The 25,901-nt window shown below is 34.6% G+C and overlaps 1 protein-coding gene across 1 annotated transcript in view; it reads right to left on the reverse strand.

Annotated features, from left to right (window-relative positions):
- The window catches only part of Miga1 (mitoguardin 1), a 65,338-nt gene that overhangs the window by 13,211 nt on the left and 26,226 nt on the right, over positions 1 to 25,901 (reverse strand). The window contains exons 8-12 of the mRNA XM_076863691.2: positions 11,763 to 11,863; positions 5,308 to 5,426; positions 4,967 to 5,039; positions 4,073 to 4,159; positions 1,972 to 2,070 (exon numbers count right to left, since the gene is read on the reverse strand). Coding sequence (XP_076719806.2) covers positions 1,972 to 2,070; positions 4,073 to 4,159; positions 4,967 to 5,039; positions 5,308 to 5,426; positions 11,763 to 11,863 — 479 coding nt within the window. The remainder of the gene's footprint in view (positions 1 to 1,971; positions 2,071 to 4,072; positions 4,160 to 4,966; positions 5,040 to 5,307; positions 5,427 to 11,762; positions 11,864 to 25,901) is intronic.

The raw sequence follows: 25,901 nt of genomic DNA on the forward strand, positions 1-25,901 counted from the left end.
AACAAAATAATTTCACAAACATCCAATGACAAACTCTGATAAGCACAATAAATGAGAAAGTACATGAGAGTCAAAAATGGAGATTTTTTTTTTAAATTTTTATTGTTGGTTGTTCAAAACATTACATAGTTCTTGATATATCATATTTCACACTTTGATTCAAGTGGGTTATGAACTCCCATTTTTAATATTTATTTTTTGGTTTTCGGCAGACACAACATCTTTGTTTGTATGTGGTGCTGAGGATCGAACCCGGTCCTCATGCATGGCAGGCGAGCGCGCTACCGCTTGAGCCACATCCCCAGCAAAAATGGAGATTTTGATTTTAAGCGATGCCAGACAGAGCTTTTCTTGGGGAATGAGGCTTCCCAGGTAGAAAAAATTCTTACCAGAGACTTTAAGGTGAGAAGGAACAAAATGGTGTTGAATTGAAAGAATGGTGTAGTACTCTACAAGAGAGTGGCAAGATCCAAGAATGAAGGGCTGGATCCTGCATGGATTTATGGCCCATGTGAATGAGATTCCATTTCATTCTCACAATATTTGGGGTGCAGGATGGGGTTGGGGATGATAGAAGAGAGAGACCCATGATTAATTGATTGATTGATTGATTGATTGTACTCGTGATCTAACCCAGGGGTGCTTAACCACTGAACCACATCCCCGTCACTTTTTATTTATTTATTTTGAGACAGGGTCTTACTACGTGGCTTAGGGCCTTGCTAAGTTGCTGAGGCTGGCTTTTAATTTGTGATCCTCCTGCTTCAGCCTCCTGAGTCACTGGGAGTACAGGTGTGCACCACTACAACCAGCTCCAATTGTATTTTTAAAGATCATTTTGGTAACAGTGTAGAGAGTGGAACAGAGAATGGAAAGAGTAAAGTGGTGGTGGGAGTTGGGGGCCAGGCAGGGAATCAGGGAACACAAAGATTCTGAGGTGGGTCAGAAGAAAGGCAACAGACACTTAGGCCAAGATAGTAGAGACAGAAATAGAGAAAAGTTGAAGAAATTAAAATATATTTAAGAGATAAAATTGACAAAACTTAGAGATGAATATGAAAAAGTGGGAGAGGACCAGGGAAGGGTAAAAGATGCGACTGAGGTTTCTGGCTTATAGAACAGAAAGGATACTGATCCCATTCATTGAATACAGGAACACTACAGAAGGAAAAATCATGCCTCTATGTTATAAACCTGTTTTTTTCTGCTTAGAATGCCTTTTGGTGCCTTTTAAATTCATTCTTTAAGCCAAGATGCTCCAGGCTTATCATGTGCTCTTTCTATCTCAGCACTGAAATAAGTTATTTTCCCAAGGAGTCCTAGTTTGTTTTTAGTGGAATGTGGTCATTAGAAATCCAAGATCTGTGTGCTGAGAATAATTTTTTTCTTGTAATATTGTTGCTTCCAGATCCTCTCAGTGGACAGAGCTAGGAAATATTATTTATGTACATGCAATTTTTTCTATTTACATTTATTTCTACAATAATATATATTAGAATCTATAAATTCACACTGATAGCTCCAATTCTAATCCTAACTTTTTATACTTTCCTTCTCCAACAGTAAGAATCTGTCTCTGATTCTTCTCAATAGTTTTATTTGTTCAATTCTTGTAACCAATCCCCAGCTCCACTGAGCAGACTATTGTCCCATCTGAAACCACCTGCATAGGACACCATTACTGCCCTGATAGAGATTGCCAATTGACTTTTAGATGGAAAGAAAGTAGGAAAGAAAGGAGGAAGGAAAGAGGGGTGAACAGAGGAAACAAAGGTTTTTTAAAAGTTGTTTACCACAATTGGCCCAAGTATAAAAAAGTAGTTTCTATTGTTTATGACTCTGTCAGAACACTGCCCTACCACCACATAATTGGTTTTACTATCACTTAACAATGAAACAAAGGCCTCAACTCATATAAACATGCACAAATAATGAAGAAAAGTTTAGAAATTATAAAAATTTTGAATTTACCCCTCTGGCAGCAAGTTCCATTTCAGTACTAGCCCAGTGATCAGTTTGCTCTAAAAAATATATCATTTCATCAAAAACATCTTCAAACTTCTTTGGATTCTGCAGATGAAAACACATTTTAATCCTAAAATCAAGCCTACAAAATAAATAAGTTGCTATTCAAGTAAGTTTGCTGAATCTTAATTATTTTAAGTAACTGAACTGAAATAATTTTTCAAGATATGCACATTTATTTCATTTACTATTTTGTTTTTCTAATATTTTTCAGAAGTCAAGAATGAGAATGGTAATAAAAGGTCAAATCAAACTGTTTATTACTCAAGTATGTATGCCTATTTAGGTCAGTCTTTAAGATGAAAATATGCTTTAGCAGCCATTATGAGATGCTTTTGTGGTTCCTCTCCTTTTGGAAGAACTCAAGTTCAAATCACTGGTTTTATCTGCTATGAGAAGGTCAAGAAAGGAACACAAGATTTACACTGGGAATTACAAGTAGTTAATATCACCTTATGTTTACTTAATACTTTACATTTTAAGTTGCTTTCCCATTTATCATTTATTTAAATATAATTCTATTATATAAATGAGGGAATTGAGTCGAAAGGAATTGTATCTGAAAACCAAGTACATGCAAATGATTCAAGGAAGGCCCTGTTTTATTTTTTTTTCTCTCATCATATGGACAAACTGCATAAAATAAAGTGATTTCTTATAGTCTGAATGAAGTTCTGTCCTTGTATCTACTTTATTCAGTTCCATAAAGATAAGTAAGAGGCATCTCTATTTGTAAGATAAGTAAGAGGCATCTCTATTTGTATTCCAGAATATTTCTGGATATTCTGTCCTTTAACCTTCTTCCTGAACAGGATTAAGGAAGGTAAAAGAGGAGGTATTATTAGTCATAACAACAGTGTTGGCTATAATAGTAGATCTAATGATGATCTTACCATGACAATCACAAACTTTATGGCAAATTGGGAACAATCATGCAAAACAACTTAGTCAAAAAGGTATGGATATTATACATAGGAAATAACAACCCAAGTAGAAATCAATGCTCTTTGGATGACAATAATGATGATGATGATGATGATGATGATGATGATTTTACTATTATTTTGAGGTGCTGGGGATTGAACCTAGGTAAGCATCCTAGGTAAGTACTTACCATTTAGCTACTTTCACACTCCTTTTTGAGACAGTGTCTCACTAAATTGTCCAGGCTGGTCTCAAACTTGAGGTCTTCTTGCCTCAGCTTCTAAAGCAGCTGGGATTACAGGCATGAGCCACATGTCCAGTTTAGATGATGATGATGATGATAATGATGATGATGATGATGATGATAATTTTGTGATACTGGAGATTGAACCCAGGGATGCTCTGCCACTGAGCTACATCCCTAGTTTTTTTTTTTTTTCTTTTTCTTTTTTTTAGTACCAGGGGTTGAACCCAGGTGTGCTTAACTACTGAGCCACATCCCTAGCCATTTTATTTTTTAATTTTGAGACAAGGTCTCACTAAGTTGCCCTGGCTGGCCTTGCAATCCCCTTGCCTCAGTTTCCCCAGTTGCTGGGATTATAGGTTTGTGTCACTATGCACAGCTTGGCTTAGATTATTATTTTGGGGGGGGGGTACTAGGGATTGAATTCAGGGGCACTCGACCACCAGCCACATCCCCAGCCCTATATTATATTTCATTTACAGACAGGGTCTCACTGAGTTGTTTAGTGTCTTGCTCTTGCTAAGGCTGGCTTTGAACTCACATTCCTCCTGCCTCAGCCTCCCAAGCTGCTGAGATTACAGGTGTGCTCCACCACAACCAGCTTTACATTATTATTATTTTTTGAAATATTTTTGAGTTGTTGATGTACCTTTATTTTTTATTTATTTGTATGTGGTGCTAAGGATTGAACCCAGTGCCTCATACATGCTAGGCAAGTGCTCTGCCACTGAGCTACAACCCCAGCCCCTAGATTATTTTTAATATGTGAATCTTTGCAACTATCTACAAAAACTTTTCAACCATTAAAAAACTAATGTACTTTAATCTTCAGTTAAATGAAAATAATAATAAAAAAACTTGCTAGCAAAAGTAGTTTACCTTTCGTGCTTTCACAATTAAAGCTGACAAAATTTTCCTTCCACTCTCTGCAAGGAATATCCTGTTGGCTGTTTCTGAAAGAATCACCTGAAAAAATATCCATCCCAAACAAAGTAAAAAGAGACCTATAATAAAATTGGACATCCAACTTTATAGCACATCCACACATAAATAACCTTAATATAGCTAATACATTGCATTTACTAAATTTAAAAAAGTCCACATTTACTAAAATAAAAAGCTCTTGAAACCTATGAACAAAAAAAATATTAAAGGGAGACAAATCTGAAATTAGATTTTGTTCAATATAATCAAAAAGTCTAAAATAAATTTATACAGTCCCCAAATATGACTTCATTTTTTTTTAGAAAATGACTTTTAAAAACCCTAAAATACAAACCAATTGATAATAACAAGGATGATTTTTAAATAGCCCCAACTCTTTTTGAGCAGTATTGGGGGACTGAAATCAGGGGTTCACTGAGCTACAAGCTCAGCTTTTTTTGAGGGGGTTAGGTACTGGGGATTTAATCTAGGGGTGCTTTACCACTGTGCTATATCCCCCAGCCCTTTTTATTTTTTATTTTGAGACAGGGTCTTGCTAAATTACTGAGGCTGGCCTCAAAATTGGGATACTCTTGCCTCAACTTCCTGGGTTGTTAGGATTACAGGTGTTCACCACCATGCCCAGCTCCCAAGCAGCCATTTTTAGATACTTATAGCATCAAAATACTATTACTGATTTGACAAAGTGCAGTGGACTTGGGAGCCACGGAAAAGCACAATAACAAATGGAAACCAAGTAGCAGGGAGGAAAAATATACCCTAGTAGGCTTTATATCAAAAGGGTGAAGATGAGTGGTAGGTAAAGTCACTTAATGTTTGAAAAAATACCTGAAAAGCCTGTCGAATACAATGAAGTTTGGCAAGAAAATCACTGTCTCCCAGGCACTCCAACATTTCAGTTCTGTATAAAAAATAGGGAAGACAACTGTTAAACTTCATTCAAGGTCAAGCTGAGTACAAATATGAACTCAAACAAGGCTAAACCTCAGGACCTCAATATAAAATATATATCTTCCCTATACAGACAGAACATGTGAAAGAATTTCTTTTTTAACAGGACCAAAAACATTTTTCTTTATTCTCATAAACATAGTTTCAATAAATACCACACAAACATACTAACAGCAACTTAATATTTTCCATAAAAACATGCTAAACTGGAGAGATACCTCAGTACTCTGGAGTAAATTTTTCCTTCTTCAACTAAATGCATGGCTTCTTCATAAAAAGGGCAGCGGCAAAAAGACTCCAGGCTGTAGGTATGTCGTATTTCTCTGTGTTCTGCAAGCTAGGAATACAGTGTTAACACAGATGACACTGATATAACAGGAGGAACTAAAAGAAAAAAATGGGATTTCCCTATTATCAAAATATGCTAAATTTGATTAAAACAAAATCTTCACCAACATTTTATAGCTAATAAAACCTAATTTACTTCAAAATTCAGTTGTTAAGGAGTAAAATTTTGTTAAGAAGCTTCATTCATTTTGAATCCAAACATTTAACTTCACAGGGTACATAAATAAGCAATGTCTTATTATTTATCAATAATAATAACTGAACAGGATGCATTAGAAAAAGAGAGAGAAGCTAGGTGTGGTAGTTCATGCCTGTAGTTCAAGTTACTTAGGAGACTGAGGCAGGATGCAGGAGGATCATAAGTTTGAACACAGCCTGGGCAATTTCGCAAAACTCTGTCTCAAAATACAATAAAAAGGGTTGGCTCAGTGGTAGAGCATTTGTCTAACATGTGCAAAGCCTGGGTTCAATCCCCAGTAGTGTTGAGAGAGAGACAGAGAGAAGGATGAGGAGGAGGAGTAGGAGGATTTTTATCATCCAAAGAGTACTTAAAAGTATAACTCATGAAGCAAAACTTTCTACAAAAACATGGAAATAAGCTTGACTTGGCTATTCTAAGAAATTCTGTCTTATATTTAGCTTTGATTAAACTTTGTGTAACTCAATGTCATGTTCTTCTGGCTAGCAAAACAACTCTACAAATTCCAGCCTTCTGACAGTTCATTTAAAAAATAACTGCAAATACTATAGAGGAGCCAACTTAACAAAAATCCTCTGGAGTAATTTTATTTTTCAATATGAAGTGATCCATTTAATGATACACTGCACTTTTTTCCCCTTGTGTTACTGGGGAACCCAGGGTCTTGCCCATGCTAGGCAAGTGCTCTCTCACTAAGCTACATTCCCATTCCCAATCTCCCCATTGTTTTTAATTTTTTTTTGTTTTGTTTTGGGGGGTGATACTGGGGATCAGCTCTTTACCAGTGAGCTACATCCCCAATCCTCTTTGTTTTGAGACAAGGACTCACTAAATTACCAAGGCTGGCTTCGAACTTGTGATCCTCCTTCCTTTGTCTTTCAAGTAGCTGGGATTACAAGTGTGCACCATCATGCCTGGCCCCAGTCCTTTTGATTTTGAGACAGGTTTTGCTATATTTCCCAGGCTGCCTCAAAGTCACAATCTTCTACCTTGTCTCCTATGTAGGTGGGATTACAGGTATGTACCACTGTGTCTAGCTACATTTTCTTTTATATAATAGTTTTACTGAGATACAATTCACATACCACAAAATTCACCCTTTTAAAGCATACAACTCAGTGCTTTTGGTAAATTCAGAGTTATGCAACAAGCACTATTTTCTAATTTGAGAACATTTGTATCACTCCACCAAGAAACCCCCTACCCCCCAGTAATCTCTCTCAACCCTGACTTTTCCCTAGATCCTGGAAACCACCATCTATTTGCAGGCTCTATGGAGTTCCCTACTCTGAAAATTTCATATAAATGAAATCAAACAATATGTGTCCTTTGTGTCTGACTTCTTTCACTTAGCATAATGTTTTCAAGGTTCAATCATGATATAGCCTATATTAGTACTTCACTTGTTTTTATAGCTGAATAAAATTCCATTGTATGAATATATACCATATTTTGTTTATCCATTCCTCACAACTGATGGACATTTGTTTTAACATTTTGGCTATCATGAGTATAGCTGCTATGAATATTTGTGTATAAGGTTTTGTGTAGATAGTTGTTTTCAATTCTCCTGGTACACCCCTAGGAATGAGAGGGTTGGATGGTAACTTTGTTTTACTTTTTTAGGGAACTTCCAGACTATTTTGCAGTGGCTGCCCATTTTCTAATACAATCAGCAATGTAACAGACTTCATATTTTTACTTATTTTCAATAACAACTGTTCTTGTCCATCTTTTTGAATATATCTACCAGAGTGAATGTGAAAGATCTGAATTCTCAAATAACTAATGATACTAAATATTTTTTCATTTTTCATAGACCATTTGTATATTTTCTTTTGAGAAAGTCTATTCAATTGCTTTGCCTTTAAAAAATATTATTTTATTTTTTGGTACTGGGGATTAATTCCAGGGGCACTCTCCCACTGAACTATGCACCTTAGCCCTTTTTTATTTTTTATTTTGAGACAGAGTCTTGTTGAATTTCTCAAGCTGGGCTTGAACTTGTGATCCTCTTACCTCAGTCTCCCAAGTAGTTGGGATTTATAGGCAAGCACCACCTGGATGCTTTTTTTTTCTTTTGGTACTGAGGATTGAACCCAGGAGCCCTTTACCACTGAACCACATCCCTAGCCCATTATTTATTTTGAGACAGAGTCTAGCTAAGTTTCTGAGGGTCTCACTAAGTTGCTCAGGCTGGCTTTGAACTTGTGATACTCATGTTTCAGACTCCCAAATCACTGGGATTACAGGCGTGCACCACCACACCTGGCCTGGATGCCCATTTTTAAATTGCGTTATTTATTCATTTATTATTGAGTTATAAAATTTCTTTACACATTCTAAATACAAATTCTTTCCAGAGTAAGAGAAAGAAAATAAAAAGGATAAAAATAGGAATGGAAGCAGTCAAATTATTACTGTTAGCAGATGATATAATCCTATACTTGGAAGATTCAAAAAAACTCCACCAAAAGATTGCTAATGCTAATAAATTCATCAAAGTAGCAGGTTGCAAAATCAACATATGAAAACCAGTAACTTTCCTAAATACCAATAATGAATCTGCTGAGAAAAAAAAATCAGGAAAACAATTCCATTCACAATAGCTGCAAACAGAACAAAACAAAACATTAAAACAAAACAATTTAGAAATAAATCTAACCAAGGAGGTGAAATACCTCTACAATGAAAACAACAGAACACTGAAGTAAGAAATTGAAGAAATTGAAGAGGACCTCAGAGGGAAAGACCTCCCATGTTCACAGATAAGCAGAATTAATACTGTTAAAATGGCCACATTACCAAAGCAATATATAGATTCAAGACAATCCCCATCAAAATACTAATGATATTCTTCACAGAACTAGAAAAAACAGTCCTAAATATAAGCTCTTTATCAGATATATAATTTACAAATATTTTCTCCTATTCTGTTATCTTTACACTTTTTGTTGGTGTCCTTTGAGGCACAAAAGTTCAATTTTAATAAAGTCTAATTAATCAATATTTTTTCTTTTGTATGACATAAGTTATATTTCCTGCTTGTACAGAATATCAAGGTCAGCCAGAGGTGAGGGACTAGGGATGTCTATGTTTCTTCCTAGCTGTGTGCATAGCACTATACGTGCATGTGACTGTGACTTTCTGGATTTCCAAGAATATAATGGAGTTTTCCAAAGCCTCCTTTGAACATCTCATTGCCCAGTTTTTCCTTTTAAGGTTCTTGGTGAGTTTCTCTTTTGCTCCATCTGGTATTATCACTTCAGGTACCTGTGATGGTAAACAACTGCCACTGATTCTTTTTTAAAAGGTCACATAAAGATAAGACTTGAGAATGGAATTTGTAAGGAGCTGCTTTAGAGGTCTGACATTGTCAGTTCTCTAGGGATGGGTCTTTCGGGAAGTGTCAATGCCCTTAAGTTTCTGCCAATGGCTGCCAGACTGTTTTTCCCAACCATAATCACAATATTTGGTTTTCAACACTATCACAGAGAGAAAGAGAGAGATAGGAACTGAGCAGATTAAAAATGTACAAAGCTCTTATAAGAAGTCTACCATTTTTCTTAAATAAATACTCTGAAATTTTACTAGTCTTTTCTCAGTTTTTAGTTTTGTTGTTGTTGTTATTGTTTATTTTGTTTTGTTTAGTACCAGGGATTGAACCCAGGGATATTTAACCACTGAGTCACATCACCAGTTCATCTTTTAAATTTTTTATTTTGAGTCAAGTTCCAGCTAAATTATTGCTTAGAGTCTTGCTAAGTTGCTGAGGCTGGCTTTGAACTCATGATCCTTCTGCCTTAGCCTCCCAAGTTGCTGGATTTACAGGTGTTGTGCTCCATTGCACCCAGCCTGTTTTTGGAGTTCTGAAAATTTTGATTTTGATAATTTTGATTTGGGGGTTTGTGAAGGAGACTATTAGACATTTTCTTTCTTTCTTTCTTTCTTTTTTTTTTTTTTTTTTGAGGTGCTGCTAGGTGCATGTTTATTTTAGGGATAATAAAATATTCTGGAATTAAAATGTAGCATTGTTTGCACAACTTTGTGAATATACTAAAAATCACTGAACTGTACAATTCAAAAGTCTACATTAATTGGCATGTGACTTACATCTCTATGAAGCTATTACATAAAAAAAGAAATAAAAAGAAAAGACTTTTTTTTGAAAGCAAAGTGTCTGCTATACTTTAGAAAAGAAAGACTTCAACTGTGGTTACAAATCAATGTTCAGCAAAGCTTATATAGGGAAATCTTATTAATCAGTTTCACAAATGATTGACAAGCCTAGAGAAAAGTTTATGTGCAGAATTGTTTTAAACAGGCAAGAAATATTTCTAATTCTTCCCATCCCCTTGTGCTGTGGACTGAACCAAGTGCCTTGTGCATGCAAGTACTCTACAACTGAGCTATGCCATCCAGTTCTTTCTGATAACTCTGCATAAAATTCTTATAGCTCAAACACTGTTTTACTTCCCAAAGAGTTTTGATCTTATTTTCTTAATAACCTTCCCCATTATAACAGTTTTCCCTAATTAAGTGCTTCACATATAGCAAATGTAATTTAAAGTAATTTAATGAACATTTCTTATAACATAAAAAAATTTAATTTGGAACATTTGTATTCAGAGATCATACTTTTATTCCCTTCTAGCACTTCTAGGATGTTTCTTGGATACTGAGTCCTTCTAATATATATTCATACATTTTGTTTTCCACGAGAATTGTTTTAAGTGTACTTAAACACCAAACTTAGTGGCTTATGCCTCCTGTTATACTGTCTATGTATAACTAATTAGAACAAATAAAATTTTTTTAAATGCAAATAATTCAGGAGATGACACTGTTAGCAATGGTTAAAATATACAGAAAAATCTTTAAAGGATGAAAGAGACTGTAGGACTGGGGTTGTAGCTCAGTGGTAGAGTGCTCACCTAGCACGTGTGAGGCACTCGGTTTAAATCTCAGCACCACACATAAATAAACAAATAAGGGCCCATTGACAACTAAAAAATAAATGAATAAAGAAAGAGACTGTAGATTAGTACTGCTTTTAAAAAGGGAGAATCAAGGTTTAGGACACAAAGTAACTGAACACCTAAAGCACCTAAATCTTTCCAACATGACAGAATAAATTCTCACATCATTGAAGATACATAATATTGTTTAAATGAAAAAAGACAATACCACAAATCTGCCATAAAAATGCAGATATTATGAGGTAAAACTGGTAATATGTGATTTTTTTTAATATTTATTTTTTGGTTGTAAATGGACACAATATCTTTATTTTATTTATTTTTATGTGGTCCTGAGGATCCAACCCAAGGCCTCCCACGTGCTAGGGGAGCACCCTACAGCTGAGCCACAATCCCAGCCCCTCATATTGTTTTAAGGTTAAAAAATTATAAAAAGCTGACCTCTTTACAAGAAGTCTCAGTAGAAAATAAATGACCCACACATTTATGGGTGTTCAATGATCACCAACATTTACACATTAGTGTATTTATATCTAGGTTTATTCCTGTGCCTATATATTTGTATAATATACCACATTTTTCTTTTTACAAAATTATAATAATATGTTCTATATAAAACTTTCCATATTTTTCACTTAAGATATATTGCCATGCTATTAAAAGTTATCAAAAACATTTATGGCTGAAAATATTTCAAGTAATAAATGTCCACTATTGGGCATTGTATTGCTTTCAGTTTTTCATTATTATTGAAATGCCAGTGAACATTTTTATATACACATCTTTGAATCTGATCACTTCCTTGGATCAAATATCTACAAGTATTATTTGTGAACTAAAAAAATCTGAATTTTTAAAAACTTTTTAAATAAGATGAAAATTGTTTTCCATTAAGATAACTTCATATGTCTCAGCCTATGAAAGCGCTCATTTAGAGAATGTGTTTATACAACCACCTCCTTATAGAGACTATAAGATCCTGTGGGAGTTTATATCCCTATATCCTGGTATCCTCCATACTAATAAATGGTGCTAGATAAATGGTAACTAAACTGAAATTATAGTACAATGGAAAAATTGTACTCTTGCTGAAAAAGAAAGAAAAATTTTCACTATGAATATTTAGGAATATACATGTCCTTCCTACCTCTGCTACCGAAGCAAAGGAATCAGTTGATGCAACGCTGGAAGTGTCTCGCAGGCCAAAGTCATCCATGTTTCCCTTTACAGTGGTGTCTGTATCTTTGTCTTAAAAGTGAAAAAGGTGAAAAGTTCAGAAATGAATAGATACTCTTTGTCTCTGCCATATTTCACTTTTTATAGTTTTCTCCCACTCATTTTTTATTTAGACTACAAGAATCTAAAAAGGAAAAAATAACAAATCAACTGGATATAACCTGATAATAATCAAAGCATATTCACTATTTAATTGTAAAATACTGCCAAGCAGAGAAGAAAGTGTTGTAGAGAATTTCACTTTTTGAAAGTGGGTGGGGAAACACTGGCGATTGAACCCAGGGGTGCTCTACCACTGCACAACACCTCCAGCTCACTAGCTCTATCTATCTATCTATTTATTTATTTGGTACCGGGGATTGAACTCAGGGGTACTGGACCACTGAGCCACATCCCCATCCCTATTTTGTATTTTATTTAGAAACAGGGTCTCACTGAGTTGTTTAGTGCCTCACTGTTGCCGAGGCTGACTTTGAACTCGCAATTCTCCTGTCTCAACCTCCTGAGCCTCTGGGATTACAGGTATTTTTAAATTTTTTATTCTGAGAGAGCAAGTCTCCCAGTTGCTGAGGATGGCCTCTAACTTGCAATCCTCCAGCTTTAACCTCACAACTAGCTGGGATTATAGGTGTGTGTCACTGCATCTGGCAAGACACTACCTTCTTTAAAAGAAAACCAGAAATCTTTGTTTTCATTTATCTAAATTTCCACTCCATCATTCATCTCTAAATAAAATTTATTACCTTTACCAGAAATCTTTCAAGTTCTCTTTAGCACCTCTAAATACCATTTGTGATAATATAGGGAAGTATAGTTTGTTTGTTCAAAGTCAAACCATAAACTTAGTTTAAATTCAAAAGTTGTGCAACTAATTATGTTCCAAGTTTTAAGTCAAGCAGAAGAGAGAATAAGCCACAACTGATACAAAATTCATTCCTATTAAGAATAAAAAATAACCACACATTTGGATATTTTCCCCTAATTTCCTTTTGGTAGAACAAGATTCTACATTTTAACTATTTATTACCTTCTAAGTTTAATTATTACTGTTCTCAGATGAAGTTTACATCAATTCTTTCAAAGTACTAAACTCAACCAGGCACAGTGGTGCATACCATAAACCCAACTACTAAGTAGGCTAAGAAAGGAAGATTTGAAATTTGAGGCCAGCATGAGCAACTTAATGAGACCCTGTCTCAAAATAAAAAAAAAAAAGAAAAGGGCTGGGGACATAGCTTAGTGGTAGAGCACCCCTAAGTTCAATCCCCAGTACTAAAAGCAATGAATGAATAAGTAAGTAACCATACTTTTACATTTACAATCCTTCTACTTATAAGTGACCTACACTTATAATCCTAGCTACTCAGGAGAGTGAGGCAGAAGTATTATTGAGCAAGGAGTTTGAGGCCAGGCTTGGCAACAAAAGCAAGACCATGTCTCAAAAAAAAAAAAAAAAAAATCCTACTACTTCTACTAAATGACTGATAAGAAGACAAAGTCCAAGGTTAAATCACTGTATTTCACAATTATTTTAGAAACTTACAGTTTTCTACCAAACTAGAGAATAATACAACGTGATTGGCCTGGGGTTGCAGCTCAGTGGTAGAGCACTTGTCTCACACATGTGAAATACTGGGTTCAATCTTTAGCACGACATAAAAAATAAAATAAAGGTACTCTGTCCACCTACAACTAAAAATATTTTAAAAAAACAATATGATTACTTTACACTTCTAAACAGCTACAAAACTGATATCTTTACATCCTCAATTTTGGAAAAATTCTCATAATTTTCTTTTCAATTAATGTATGACTTAAAAAACTCATTCACACACTTGGAGATTATTTACAAAATCAGCAATTACAACCTTCAAAACTTTGTCTTAATTATTTTCCATTCTTAGTATTACCTGTGCAAAAAAGAAATCACGACACAATTTTCAGTATGCCAAAGCTTTTACAGTAGGATTAAATTTACAATCAAGTCACTTTTGGTTCCATATGCCTCTTGCCTTTTGCTATATTCAGAGTGGGACCCAGATATTTCTCTTGTGTCATTCTACCTTTAAGACATTACCCATGAGCTGTTAAAAGTCTGTTTTATTTCAGTCAACAGTAACAGCCATTCAGTATCATACAGATCTGTTACCATGGTTGTACTTAAAAAAAAAAAAAAAAAAGCTTACAAAAAAAAAAAAAAAAAAAGCTCAATTCCAGAGGGACTAGAAAGATTTACTCATTAAATCCTACTCTACAAACCACAAACATACCTCTTATATCAGTAATTATTGTGATTCCTGGAATGGCAACTTATTAATTATGAAGAGAAATAACACATCTGTTTTTTAGAGAAACCTATAAAAAGTATAAAGAAAGAATCTTGGGCAATATCCCAAACTAGCTGCTTTTATTTTTCCAGTTAAAATTTAAAATACTCTTTCTAAAAAATATCAACATGGGCTGGGGATGTGGCTCTGCAATAGATTGCTCACCTAGCACATGTGGGGCACTGGGTTTGATTTTCAGCACCACATAAAAATAAAGGTATTGTGTCCAACTACAACCAAAACAAAATATTTTTAAAAAAGAAGTACCAACACTTGTGGTTCTGAGAGACAGGGAAAGCAGCAAAATTTAAAAACCAAAGGTTTTGTCTTAGATAATATTTTTAGAAACTACTTACTAAATTTTTCTTAGTGGAAAAAAATGCTAAACCCACAGTGAGATATTATTACCACCTACCAGAATGGCTAAAATTGGAAAAAAATGGCAATTATTTCAAAGATAAATAGCAATGGAAATTCTCACACACCACTGGTGGTACAACCACTTTGGAAAGTTGGACTTTATTCTACCAAAGTTCAAGATTTCATTTTCTATGTCCTAGCAATTCTACCCTTGGATTTGTTTTATAAAAAAGCATGCTTATGTCCAAAAGAATGTTCATAAGAATACTATTCATAATATCCTCAAACTGGAATAAAAACCTATCCATCTACTATGGAATACATAAATGAACTAGCGTATTCATTCAATGAAACAATGAAAATGAATTGCTGCTAAATGCAAGGATAGGGATGAATCTTGCGAAGAATTATACACATGACATCATTCAGATGAAACTCATGAACAGGCAAAAGTAAATTATGGTGATCAGGGCCAAACACTTCACTGGTAAATATGAAGGAAAACTAGAAATCTGAGAGTGAGCAACAGGCCAGTAGTTCTGTGGGGAAGTGAAATGGGTATTTATTAGAAGGAGGCACAGGGAGTGGGCAACATTTTATGTTTTGATCTACATGATAATTGCAAAGAAGGTGTAATAAGTCAGCGTACTTTTTACTTGGGGTGGAGAGCACTTTCCTCTAAGGATATAAATAGCAGGAAAGAAAACAATATTGATTATACAGCTTGGTCCCAAATGGCTGAGAGCAGAAAAGGTTCAATCAGAACTTTGAGGTGAGGGGAAAGGAGGATAAGAAAAAGAATGCTTTCTGTATTTCATAAAAGCTGAAAATTGTTACTAGATGTGAATTTTTTTTTTTTCCGATTGAGGAAGCATCTATAATGGTGTTAGGTTCAAAAAGCCAAAACACCTGATTAGTCTGTTTAGGATAGGAGCAAACTGAAAAATCATTTGCACCTTACAGGGGAAGGCTTAGCAGCAGCAGTAGTATATCATGCCAAGCTTATACCACTCAGCATTTTTTCTCCCAGGTCATCAATTTTTCTTTGCAATTTAGTGGTGGGTTTAGAATTTTAAGTGGGAATGTTCCTTATTAATTTACTTATATTGAGATGAAGCCTTCTATGTTGCCCAGGCTGGCCTGAAATTCCTAAACTCAGGCCATCATCATTCTGCCTCAATGTCTGAATAGCTGGGACTACAGTGTGTGCCACCTGACCTAATTTAGGTAGGAGTGTTTAGGTGAGAAAAATGAAATATCTTCAGGAAGGAAAAGACACTGGAACTAAAGAATGCTTACTAATTAAGGTCAACAATAAATATTGATGGAATTATTAAAATAAGCATTTATTTTGCATTTACTACTTTCCAGATACCAAGTTACATGCTTTGCATATATTACCTCATTTAGTTCTCAAAACAACCCTTTGAAGTATATGATATTTTTTTTTAGAATTTTAATATTTATTTTTAGTTTTCGGCGGACTGTGGTGCTGAGGATCGAACCCGGGTCGCACGCATGCCAGGCGAGCGTGCTACCGCTTGAGCCACATCCCCAGCCCCTTAAGTATATGATATTAATTTGCTTATTTTATATCTCAAGAAGCTAAGGCACAAACAGGTTAAGTAACCGGTACATACACACAGAGTTAGGAAATACAATGGTAGGATTTAAAGGTCATCTGACACCAAATTCCATACCATAAAAACCACAAAATTGTGGTATCCAGTACAGTAGCCATACATGCCTATGAAGCACATCTGTTATGGTTTATATGTTGGATGTCTCCCAAAAGTTGATGTGTGAGACAATACCCATCAAATACTCAGAGGTGAAATGACTGGGTTATGAGAGTCTTAACCCAATCAGTGAATTAATCCCCTGATAGGAATTAACTGAGTGGTAACTGAAGGCAAGCAGGCTGTGATTGGAGGAAGGGGGGGGGTCACTGGGGTGTGCCATTGGGGTACACATTTTGTATCTGGCAAGTGGAGTCTCTCTCCCTGTCCTTGGTGGCCATGTCTTGACCTGCCTTCCTCCACCATGCTGTTCCACTATGATGTTCTGCCTCACCTTGAGCCAGGAGAAATGGTCTGACTAAGGACTGAGACCTATAAATCCATGAGTCCCCAAATAAACTTTTCCTTCTCTAAAATTGTTCTTGTCAGATCTTTCAGTCATACAGCAAAAAACAAAAAACAAAAAACAAAAAAACAAAAACCATCTAAAACAACATGAAATGTGCTGTTAAGTGTAAAATGCACAGTGGACTTTGATGAACAAAATATATCTCATTAATACTTGATATAAAAATATATTATTAAAATTAATTTTACTTGTTTCTTTTTTAGTTTTAACGTGGTTAGAAGTTTTAAAGTAACAACTGTGGTCCATATATTTCTGGTGGACACAGCTGTTAGAGCATCACTTTTTCATCTACAGTACAAGGAAGGAGTTTATATGTTCTTTAGAAGATTATGATACAACTCACATTTCCTGAGTAACTACTATCTGCCCAAGTATTCTGCTAAGTGCTTTCACAGAGTATTTATTTAACACATGTAACACATGATTAAGTAGGAATAGCCCATTATGTACAATAAACATTTTATTGTACTTAGAACAAAACAGCCATTTTCTAACCAAATGGCTTTTTGTCTGGTTTTCAAAACTATTCATAATCACTGGCTACCCAACCTAATGTTATTTTCCATTAATTAATAAATAAAAATCCCTCAGCTCTATCTGAGGATATAATATATTCACCACACTTCTACTTGCATAGTAATGCACAGGTAAAAGTTTTAGCTTTGGAGTCAACCAGCCAACAACTGTACCCTGATCCTAGATTTGCTACTTTTAGTAGCACATTTACTGTCTAGGCAAACTGAAGATAACTGTACTGATTTCATAGAGTTGTGGCAAGAATAAGAGTCTGTAGAGGCACTGTACTTGGTATATGGTGAGGACAATATAATTTGTGCTGTTATTATATTACATATTACCATATGGATATTTTACACAATTCTCTGTTTCTCCTGCATCTTCTCTCTATATAAACTACTCTCCTAAAGGGTTGGGGATATATCTCAGCGCACTTGCCTACCTTGTGTAAGGTCCTGGGTTCAATCCCCAGTACTGAAACAAAACAAAACAAAACAAAACAACTACTCTCCTACTTTCTTGTCCATGCTACCTGAGAATTCACATTCTTTTTTCAATACTGAGCTCAAGTATTATCCTCTGGCACACATCCCCCCAAAATTATCTAACTTGCTGCTTTTATGTAAGGCAATATAGAAAAAGTGTTAAAATCATGGTTATTAGAGCCAGTTTGGATTCAAATTCTGACTTTGCTGCTTATTAGCTGTATGATCTTGGGAAACTTTCTCATCTTTTCTGTTCCAAAATGTTCTCATTTGTAAAATGGGATTAAATCTACCTCACAGAATTGTATAAAAATTTAGTGAGTAAATGTATGTAAATGTTAGAAACCAGAAACTCTTTGTTACTTAAAAGTATGTATGTGCCCTTTAATAAATTATATTTTAAAATATCTAGTGTCTGAATATATAATACAGAATATTATAGTGTCTGTTCAGTTAGACTGAAGCAACTTGAGTGGCAGGACTTTTTCTTTTTTCTTCTGATAATTTCTACAGTTCTCAGGAGACTACTGAACATATTATAAACACTTAAAGGTTGGTTTTTATAGACTAATATGTGTTATTATAAAGTGACCATCCCCTGGACATGAAAATCATTAAAGAGTCTTTCATTTAATTCTTCTGGATCATTGTGCCTGTAATATGATTTTAACTTGTTTTCAGAGCCCTGTATATATTTTCTAGTACTGTAAATTAAACCTATGTTTAATTTCTTAAAATAAGCTTATGATACTATTTTATAAACTTGACACACATAGTTTTGTACTTTATTAATGATAATTAATCTTAGAGGTCCCTAAAACAAAGCATTCCTCAAACTGGGTAATTATACATTAAAAATGCACCACAATTACAATTACTCCAAAGGCCCTCAGTAGTGTTTTTTTGTTTGTTTACTGGCAATCTTTTAAAATTAGTGATATAAAATTTATTAAATATTTTTTTACCTATCTCAATCACCCAGAACTTTTAAAACATTCATATATAGACATAAACAATGTTCTTTTTTGGAAGAACACTGAAACTGTCATGTTTACTTTTAACTAAATCGTCACCTATTTTAGGCCAAAAATCTGACTGGATTCAAGCCTTCTTTCTTCTTTCACAACCTCATAATTCACATACTACTTAAGTTTTTCCAAAGAAGGATTTGCTTTAAAAGTTATAAAAAAGAAACCTAGAAAACACTTCAGTCCCAGAATTTGGAACTTTAGGCCTGCATCTATTTCCTTAGTCTAATCCCCTTGTGTTTTTTCTGTGTCTCACTTTTGCCATCCCTAGGCACATTCTATTTTCTGTCACTTGGAAGGCACTGGGTCTATTTTAACTTCAACAGTCTCTAGTGGAGATTCCAAAGATGCCACTCCTCTCTTAAAACCCAGGCTGTCCACTGTAGGTTTTACAACACCATCAAGGAGAGGAAGCCTGCCAGATGTCTCAGTGTCATCTGACTTCTATGTCAGCAGCTATTCTCTAGACAGTTTTTAGCCATTTAAAAATGATTTGGAACCTTGTCCTTTCTATGGCTTTATTAAAAACAGACAAGTTCCGGCTGCCAACAAGTATTTTGCAAACAGTCTGCTATGATTTGCTTCAATAACTGAAAGTCTAGAAAACTACTGCTGCTCTTTGAGTATTTTGTTAAGACAATCTGTTCATGCATATTGTGATTAATTTTTTGATTTGTTTTAAATGGTATAGTCTGAAAGAAAGAACAAAGTTGAATACAAAAGCAAAAACAACAATTTTATCAAGTGAGCGAAATAAGATCTCATTGTCACTCTGCACACAGATCCATGTTTTCTTTGATATTTTATTCTCAAGGTGCCTCACAATATTGCAAAGTGACAATGAGACCAACTGGAATGAAAGAGAACTGATAGGGTGGGTTGGGTGTGTGTGTGTAATACTGGGAATTGAATATAGGGTACTCTACCACTGATTTACATCCTCTGTCCTGTTTATTTTTTTGAGTTAGGGTATCTCTATGTTGCTATGGCTGGCCTTGAACTTGCAGTCTTCCTGCCTTAGTCTCCTGAGTTGCTGAATTTACACGTGTACATCACAATACCTTGCAGAACTAATCAGTTCTTGATTGTTAAGATTTATCGGGGCTGGGGATGTGGCTCAAGCGGTGGCGCGCTCGCCTGGCATGCATGCGGCCCGGGTTCGATCCTCAGCACCACATACAGACAAAGATGTTGTGTCTGCCAAATACTGAAAAATAAATATTAAAAATTCTCTCTCTCCCTCTTTCTCTCTCTCACTCTTTCTTTAAAAAAAAAAAAAAGATTTATGGAGTTTCACCTATGTGAAATGATAATACATGTCCAAAAATAGCCTGCCACTATGACACTACCCAAAAGGAGATTTCCACTACAGTTTTATCTGGCTTTCCCTATTTATCAAAACTTTCATACTACCATGACTGGCCAATGTAACAACTGTGATACAGCTGTCAATGTTGAGTAACAGGAGGAAAAGAAAGGGAGCCACTCACATTTTAAAGGAGTTACAGAATTTTCTATTTTTTTCTTTTTAGAAGGAAAGATAAGTGACTGAAACAAGAAGCAATTAAGATTAAGGCTAAAGTTATAGAGACTTTTCTAGGGTAACTAAGTACAGTTGGTCAATCTGTACGTTACATAAAGACTCTTGGCCAAGGGGACAAATAGTGGGAGAGATCCAGTCCAAATATCAAGCCTGAATCTTTCTGGAGGGTGATGAATTTTTTTTTTTTTTAAAGCACAAAGATGACCTTCCCAAAGAAGGTTTATGTGGACCTTTTTCTAAATCATACAGAGAACTTGTATGGTCTAGTATAGTCCTAGACATAGAAATTCAAGTTATGAAAATATAACTTGAATATAAATGAGGCAAAAGCAAATATCAGGCAACGTTATTTGGGGGACCCCAGCAATTTTCATTGTACTGCTGTCTCTTCTGAGCCTATTTTTGACTTGCATAAGTAACACCAGTTAGGCTTCATTTGGGGGCATTATTATGCCCTTTGAAATGAAGATTATGATGGAAATTACTAAGCAAAATTTCTCATCTGCTGTGCAGTTTGTACCATGTATATTTAGAGAACTGAGTATACAACTTAAGCCTGCAATTCATATAACTCCCTAAAAATAAACCCACAGGGAGTTTATCCTCTTACACAATGATTCTGCAGGAAAGGAAAAGAAGGTCTTAGAGCATCAACTCTGGGCTGCTATTTGATGCAAGATAATAAGTTGAGGTATTTCCTCTTGCAGCCAAGTTCATTCACTATTCCTAAATGTTCTATCTGGCTGTTCACCAAAAAAAGAATAATGTCTCTCTAGTGGTCAGGAGGTCCCACTCTATAGCTCTTCCTGTTCTCTGCCAGAGAATTTGTGCAGTCAGGACTAGGCTACAAAACATCTTTAATTTTCCCTTGGAGAATGCTGCACTGGCTTCAAAAAATAGTATATGAAAAGAAATTATAAGACACATGAATAAAATATTTAAACTGTACTGGTCATCCTTCTAGAATTTCCTTCAAATATATAAATTTGATTATGACTTCTTATACTCTTCCATGGCTTCCTTTTGCCTAAAGGCACCTTCATGATTTATCTCCTGACCATCTTTCTACATTATCTCCTACCATTCTTTCATATATACTATGTTCTCATAATATATCAAACCATTTGTAGTTGCCTGAATGGACTGCACTCTACACCTTGATCCAGTTGTTCCCATCTGCAATGTACTTTCCTTAACTGTTTTCCTGGTGGACAAATCATGTGTCTTTAAGGGCCACTTCTTCTGTGAAGCCTTCCCTTGAGCATTCCCATCAATAATCATACGCTTTTCGGGGCTGGGGATGTGGCTCAAGCAGTAATGTGCTCTCCTGGCATGCGCAGGGCGCTGGGTTCGATACTCAGCACCACATTAAAAAAAAATAAAATAAAGATGTTGTGTCCACCGAAAACTTAAAAATAAATATTAAAAAATTCTCTCTCTCTCTTTAAAAAAAATAAATAAAATAATCATACGCTTTTCTTTCATGTTTCCATGAACTTTAAAAACACATTATTATTGCTTACTCCAATGTGCTATATAATTTTTAATTCATCCTTAAACAACTCTAGTTGCCTAAAGGCAGGGATGAGATTTTTATTTTTGTCCCTCCAGAAATAAATATCCCAGACATAAGATTCTGTGAGTTCATTCTGTTAAAAAAACATATTATAAAGAGGCCTAATATCTGAAATATTCAAAGCAATGCTTTTAAGCTATAAAAATTCCTCATTTGTTTTTAAGGTCTAAATTTGTTCCTACACATCAGTATAAAAGAATCTCAAAGTCCTTTGCTTCTGCCAAAAAAAAAAAATATATCATATTATGGCTTCAAAGTTGCCTGCTAACACTGCTATTGCAAATACACACTACTCTTTGTAGAAAATATAAGCACATAAAATATGAAGCCAAATTAATTTTAGAAAGAAACTAAAGTATATACTAATAAGCTTGAACTTCATTCATGTAAACTATATCAACTAAATAATGTCCTCCAAGAACTATGAACAAACTCCATCTGTTGTTAATCAGGTTTATTTTTAAACTGGTATTAAATTCAGCAGTTAGTTCCTACCCAAATAGCCTAACCAAAATGAGTACAGAACCATCTTGAGGCTTTAGATGTACCTCAGTGGTAAAGCCTTTGCCTAGCATTCATGAGGCCCTGGGTTTAATCCCTAGCATTGCAAACAAACAAACAAACAAACAACAACAACAAAAAACCAATCTAAACAAAACAACAAGAACAACAGAAGCCACTTAATTCCTAAACATGCTTTACTGAAATAAACTACCCAAACATGTATTGCTTTTATTGAAATAAACTACCCAAACATGTATATATATCCTACATAAAAGATACATAACACATATTCTACATACATGACAATAACAAAAGTCACCAAAGTATAAATCATTCCTTTGTGTTAAATTGTAATCTCAAATTCTACAATCTCACATTAGTTGTTACGAGCAACTAAAGTCTATTTGCTACAAAAAATTCAAATAACATAAATTTCTGTTTACTGTAAGATATGAATATATACTTTTATTATATATTTGATATGTATAAATTATATGAATATGTAGAATAAATGTGTTCTTTGAATTAAAGTAATAAAACAAACATTTTTTTAATTCATCACCAATTATGGCCTACTATTCAAAGTTTACAAAATTATTTACTCATTAAAGAAAAATAATCATGCATAAAAATACTTTTTTACTTATGATATTTGGGTCTCCAAACTTCACAGATCTTCAGATAATTTTAGGAAAAAAAACAGGAGCAAACCAAACTTAGTGAGACTGTGTCTAGAAATTTTAAAAAAGAATTGGGGATGGCCGGGTGCAGTGGTGCAATCCTGTAATCTCTGAAGCTGGGGAGGCTGAGACAGGAGTATCAGGAGTTCAAAGCCAGCCTAAGCAATGGTGAGGCTCTAAGCAACTCAGTGAGACTCTGTCTCTAAATGAAAATAAAAAATAGGGCTAGGGATGTGGCTCAGTGATTGAGTGCCCCTGAGTTCAATCTCCAGAATGCCCGGCCCCCCCTAGAAAAAAAAGGACTAGGGATGTAGCTCAGGCGTAAAGTGCCCCTAAATTTCAATTCCTAGTACCACAGGGGGCAAAAAACAGAACAATAAGATTGGCAGGGGGATATGAAAGCATAAGTGTTAGTAAAAAATGAACATGCCAGTATGATGGTGCATACCTATAATCCCAGCGGCTTGGGAGGCTAAGGCGAGAGGATCACAAGTTCAAAGCCAGCCTCAGCAAAAGTGAGGCACTAAGCAACTCAGTGAGACCCTGTCTCTAAATAAAAGTACAAAATAGGACTTGGGATGTGGCTCAATGGTTGAGTGCTCCTGAGTTCAATCCTCAGTACCCCTCAAAAAAAAAAAAAGAAAAAAAGAAAAAAATAAATTCATAGATAATATGTGGTTTAAATAAAACTTTCAAAAGAACCCATGACAAATTCCTGGTAGTAGAATTATAGTTCACAAGGGCTTTTAACATTTCAATGCAAAAATTTAAAACATTTTGGGTACTAACAATAAAAATTATAAAACTTAAAAATACCATTTAAAATGACAATCAATTGGCAAAGTGGGTAAAGTAAGTGGGTAGGATTACATGACTGCGATCCTACCCACTTACTCAGGAAGCTGAGGCAGGAGGAGATCGAGGCCAGCAATATAGCAAGACCATGCCCCAAAATTAAAAAAAAAAAAAAAAAAAGGGCTGGGTGGGTTGCTCAATTATAGAGCATTTGTCTAGTATGCATGAGGTCCTGGATTCAGTATCCATTACTGAAAGAAAAACAAGACAATGGAACTATAAGGAACTTAGGAAAACAGATGTATAAGACCTTTATTGTAAAAATGATAAAAGTATTACAAAAGATATAAATGAATACCTAAATAAAGAACCATTTCATGTTCCTAGCTAGAAAGACTAATATTATAAAAATACATATTCTCCCACAGCTGAGCTATAAATGCAATGTAATAATCAGATCCTAAGAGAGTGTTTCATGAAATTTGACAAGCTGTCCTAAACTTCACATCACATGGAAAAGCAATGGGCTAAGAATAGTAAAAAATAAAAAATAAAAATAAAAAAAGACAAGTGAATGGACTTACTTTCTTTTGTGATACTGGGGATTGAATTCAGGGGCACTCTACCACTGAGCTATATCCCCAGCCTAGCCCCCCTTTTTTTATTATTTATTTTATTTTGAGACAAGGTCTTTCTAAGTTGCCAAGACTGAACTCCAAATTGCAATTCTTCTGACTCAGCCTCCAAGTATCTAAGATTACAGGCAAGTAGCTAGGATTACAGGCATACACCACTATGCCCAGATAGGTTTCAAATTTTATTATGAGATATAAAACTACAATAATTAAAACACCGTGAACCAATGCAAGAATGGACATACTAACACAACAAAAAAGAAAGCCCAGAAAAAACACACATACAAGGAGACTTGACATATGACAGAATGAATATTTAAAATCAATGAGAAAAGAATATGTTACTCAGTGAGTAGTTCTGAGGCAATTAGCTATTCAAATGTTAAAAACAAAACAGTACTATACATTTAAAAAATAAACTTTTGGAGGATTGAAGATTTAAATATGAAAAACAAAACTTTAACATTCCAAAGAAGGGGCTGGGTGTACACATATAATCCTAGCAATTAGGAAGGCTGATACAAAAGAATCCCAAGTTTGAGGCCAGCCTTAGCAACTTAGTAACACACTGCTTCAAAATAAAACGAACAGGGGATGCAGCTTGGTGGTAGAGTCCCCTGGGTTCAACCCACAGTATTAAAAAAAAAAAAAAAAAAAAAAAAAAAAACTTTCCAAAGAAAACACAGATACAAATATTTTTATACCTTCTAAATAATACACAGAATGTGAGGACCATAAAGAAAAGATTGATAAATGTGGTTATTTTAAAATTAAAAATATGAAGGCTGACACAAGAGAATTTCAAGGCCAGCCTGGACAACTTATTATCTTGTTTGATATAAAAATTTCAAAAAAGGGAGGTTATATGTTAAACTTAATTGCTAGTACTGTTAAAAAAAATTAAAAATCCTGGTACAACCAAACAGACCTTAATAATTTAACATATATACTAGGGCTAAATATTTGAATAATTGACCACGTTATCAATTCTACATTTACAGCAATATTTGTCATTCTTATTTGTCTATGCTGCAAAGTAAGAAACACATTTTGGAACCCAGTAGACACAGATACATGAATATATAAATGAAACAAATTTCATAAAACAATATATGCATGCATGTATGAATATATTTGTATACTTGTATGTATGTGTTATATGTGTATGTCTGTATAGATGCATAATGGAGTGTATATGTACCTGTACATTTATTTTAATGTTGGCTGCAACTCACTGAACTGATTTCATGACCACTAATGATTCATTACCACATTAATATCTTGGGGGAGCCCTGTAAATGTACATAAAAAAAAACACAATGAAGAACACTGGAACATTATCTATATGTGTATATAAATGTAAGTCCAGGTTTATGATAAACACCAAAACAATATCTCTGGAAAAAGAAACCAAATTTGAGAAATTTCAAAGGTTCCTTCAACTATACCTGCA

This window comes from Callospermophilus lateralis, chromosome 7 (assembly GCF_048772815.1).
Source record: "Callospermophilus lateralis isolate mCalLat2 chromosome 7, mCalLat2.hap1, whole genome shotgun sequence".
Taxonomy (NCBI): domain Eukaryota; kingdom Metazoa; phylum Chordata; class Mammalia; order Rodentia; family Sciuridae; genus Callospermophilus; species Callospermophilus lateralis.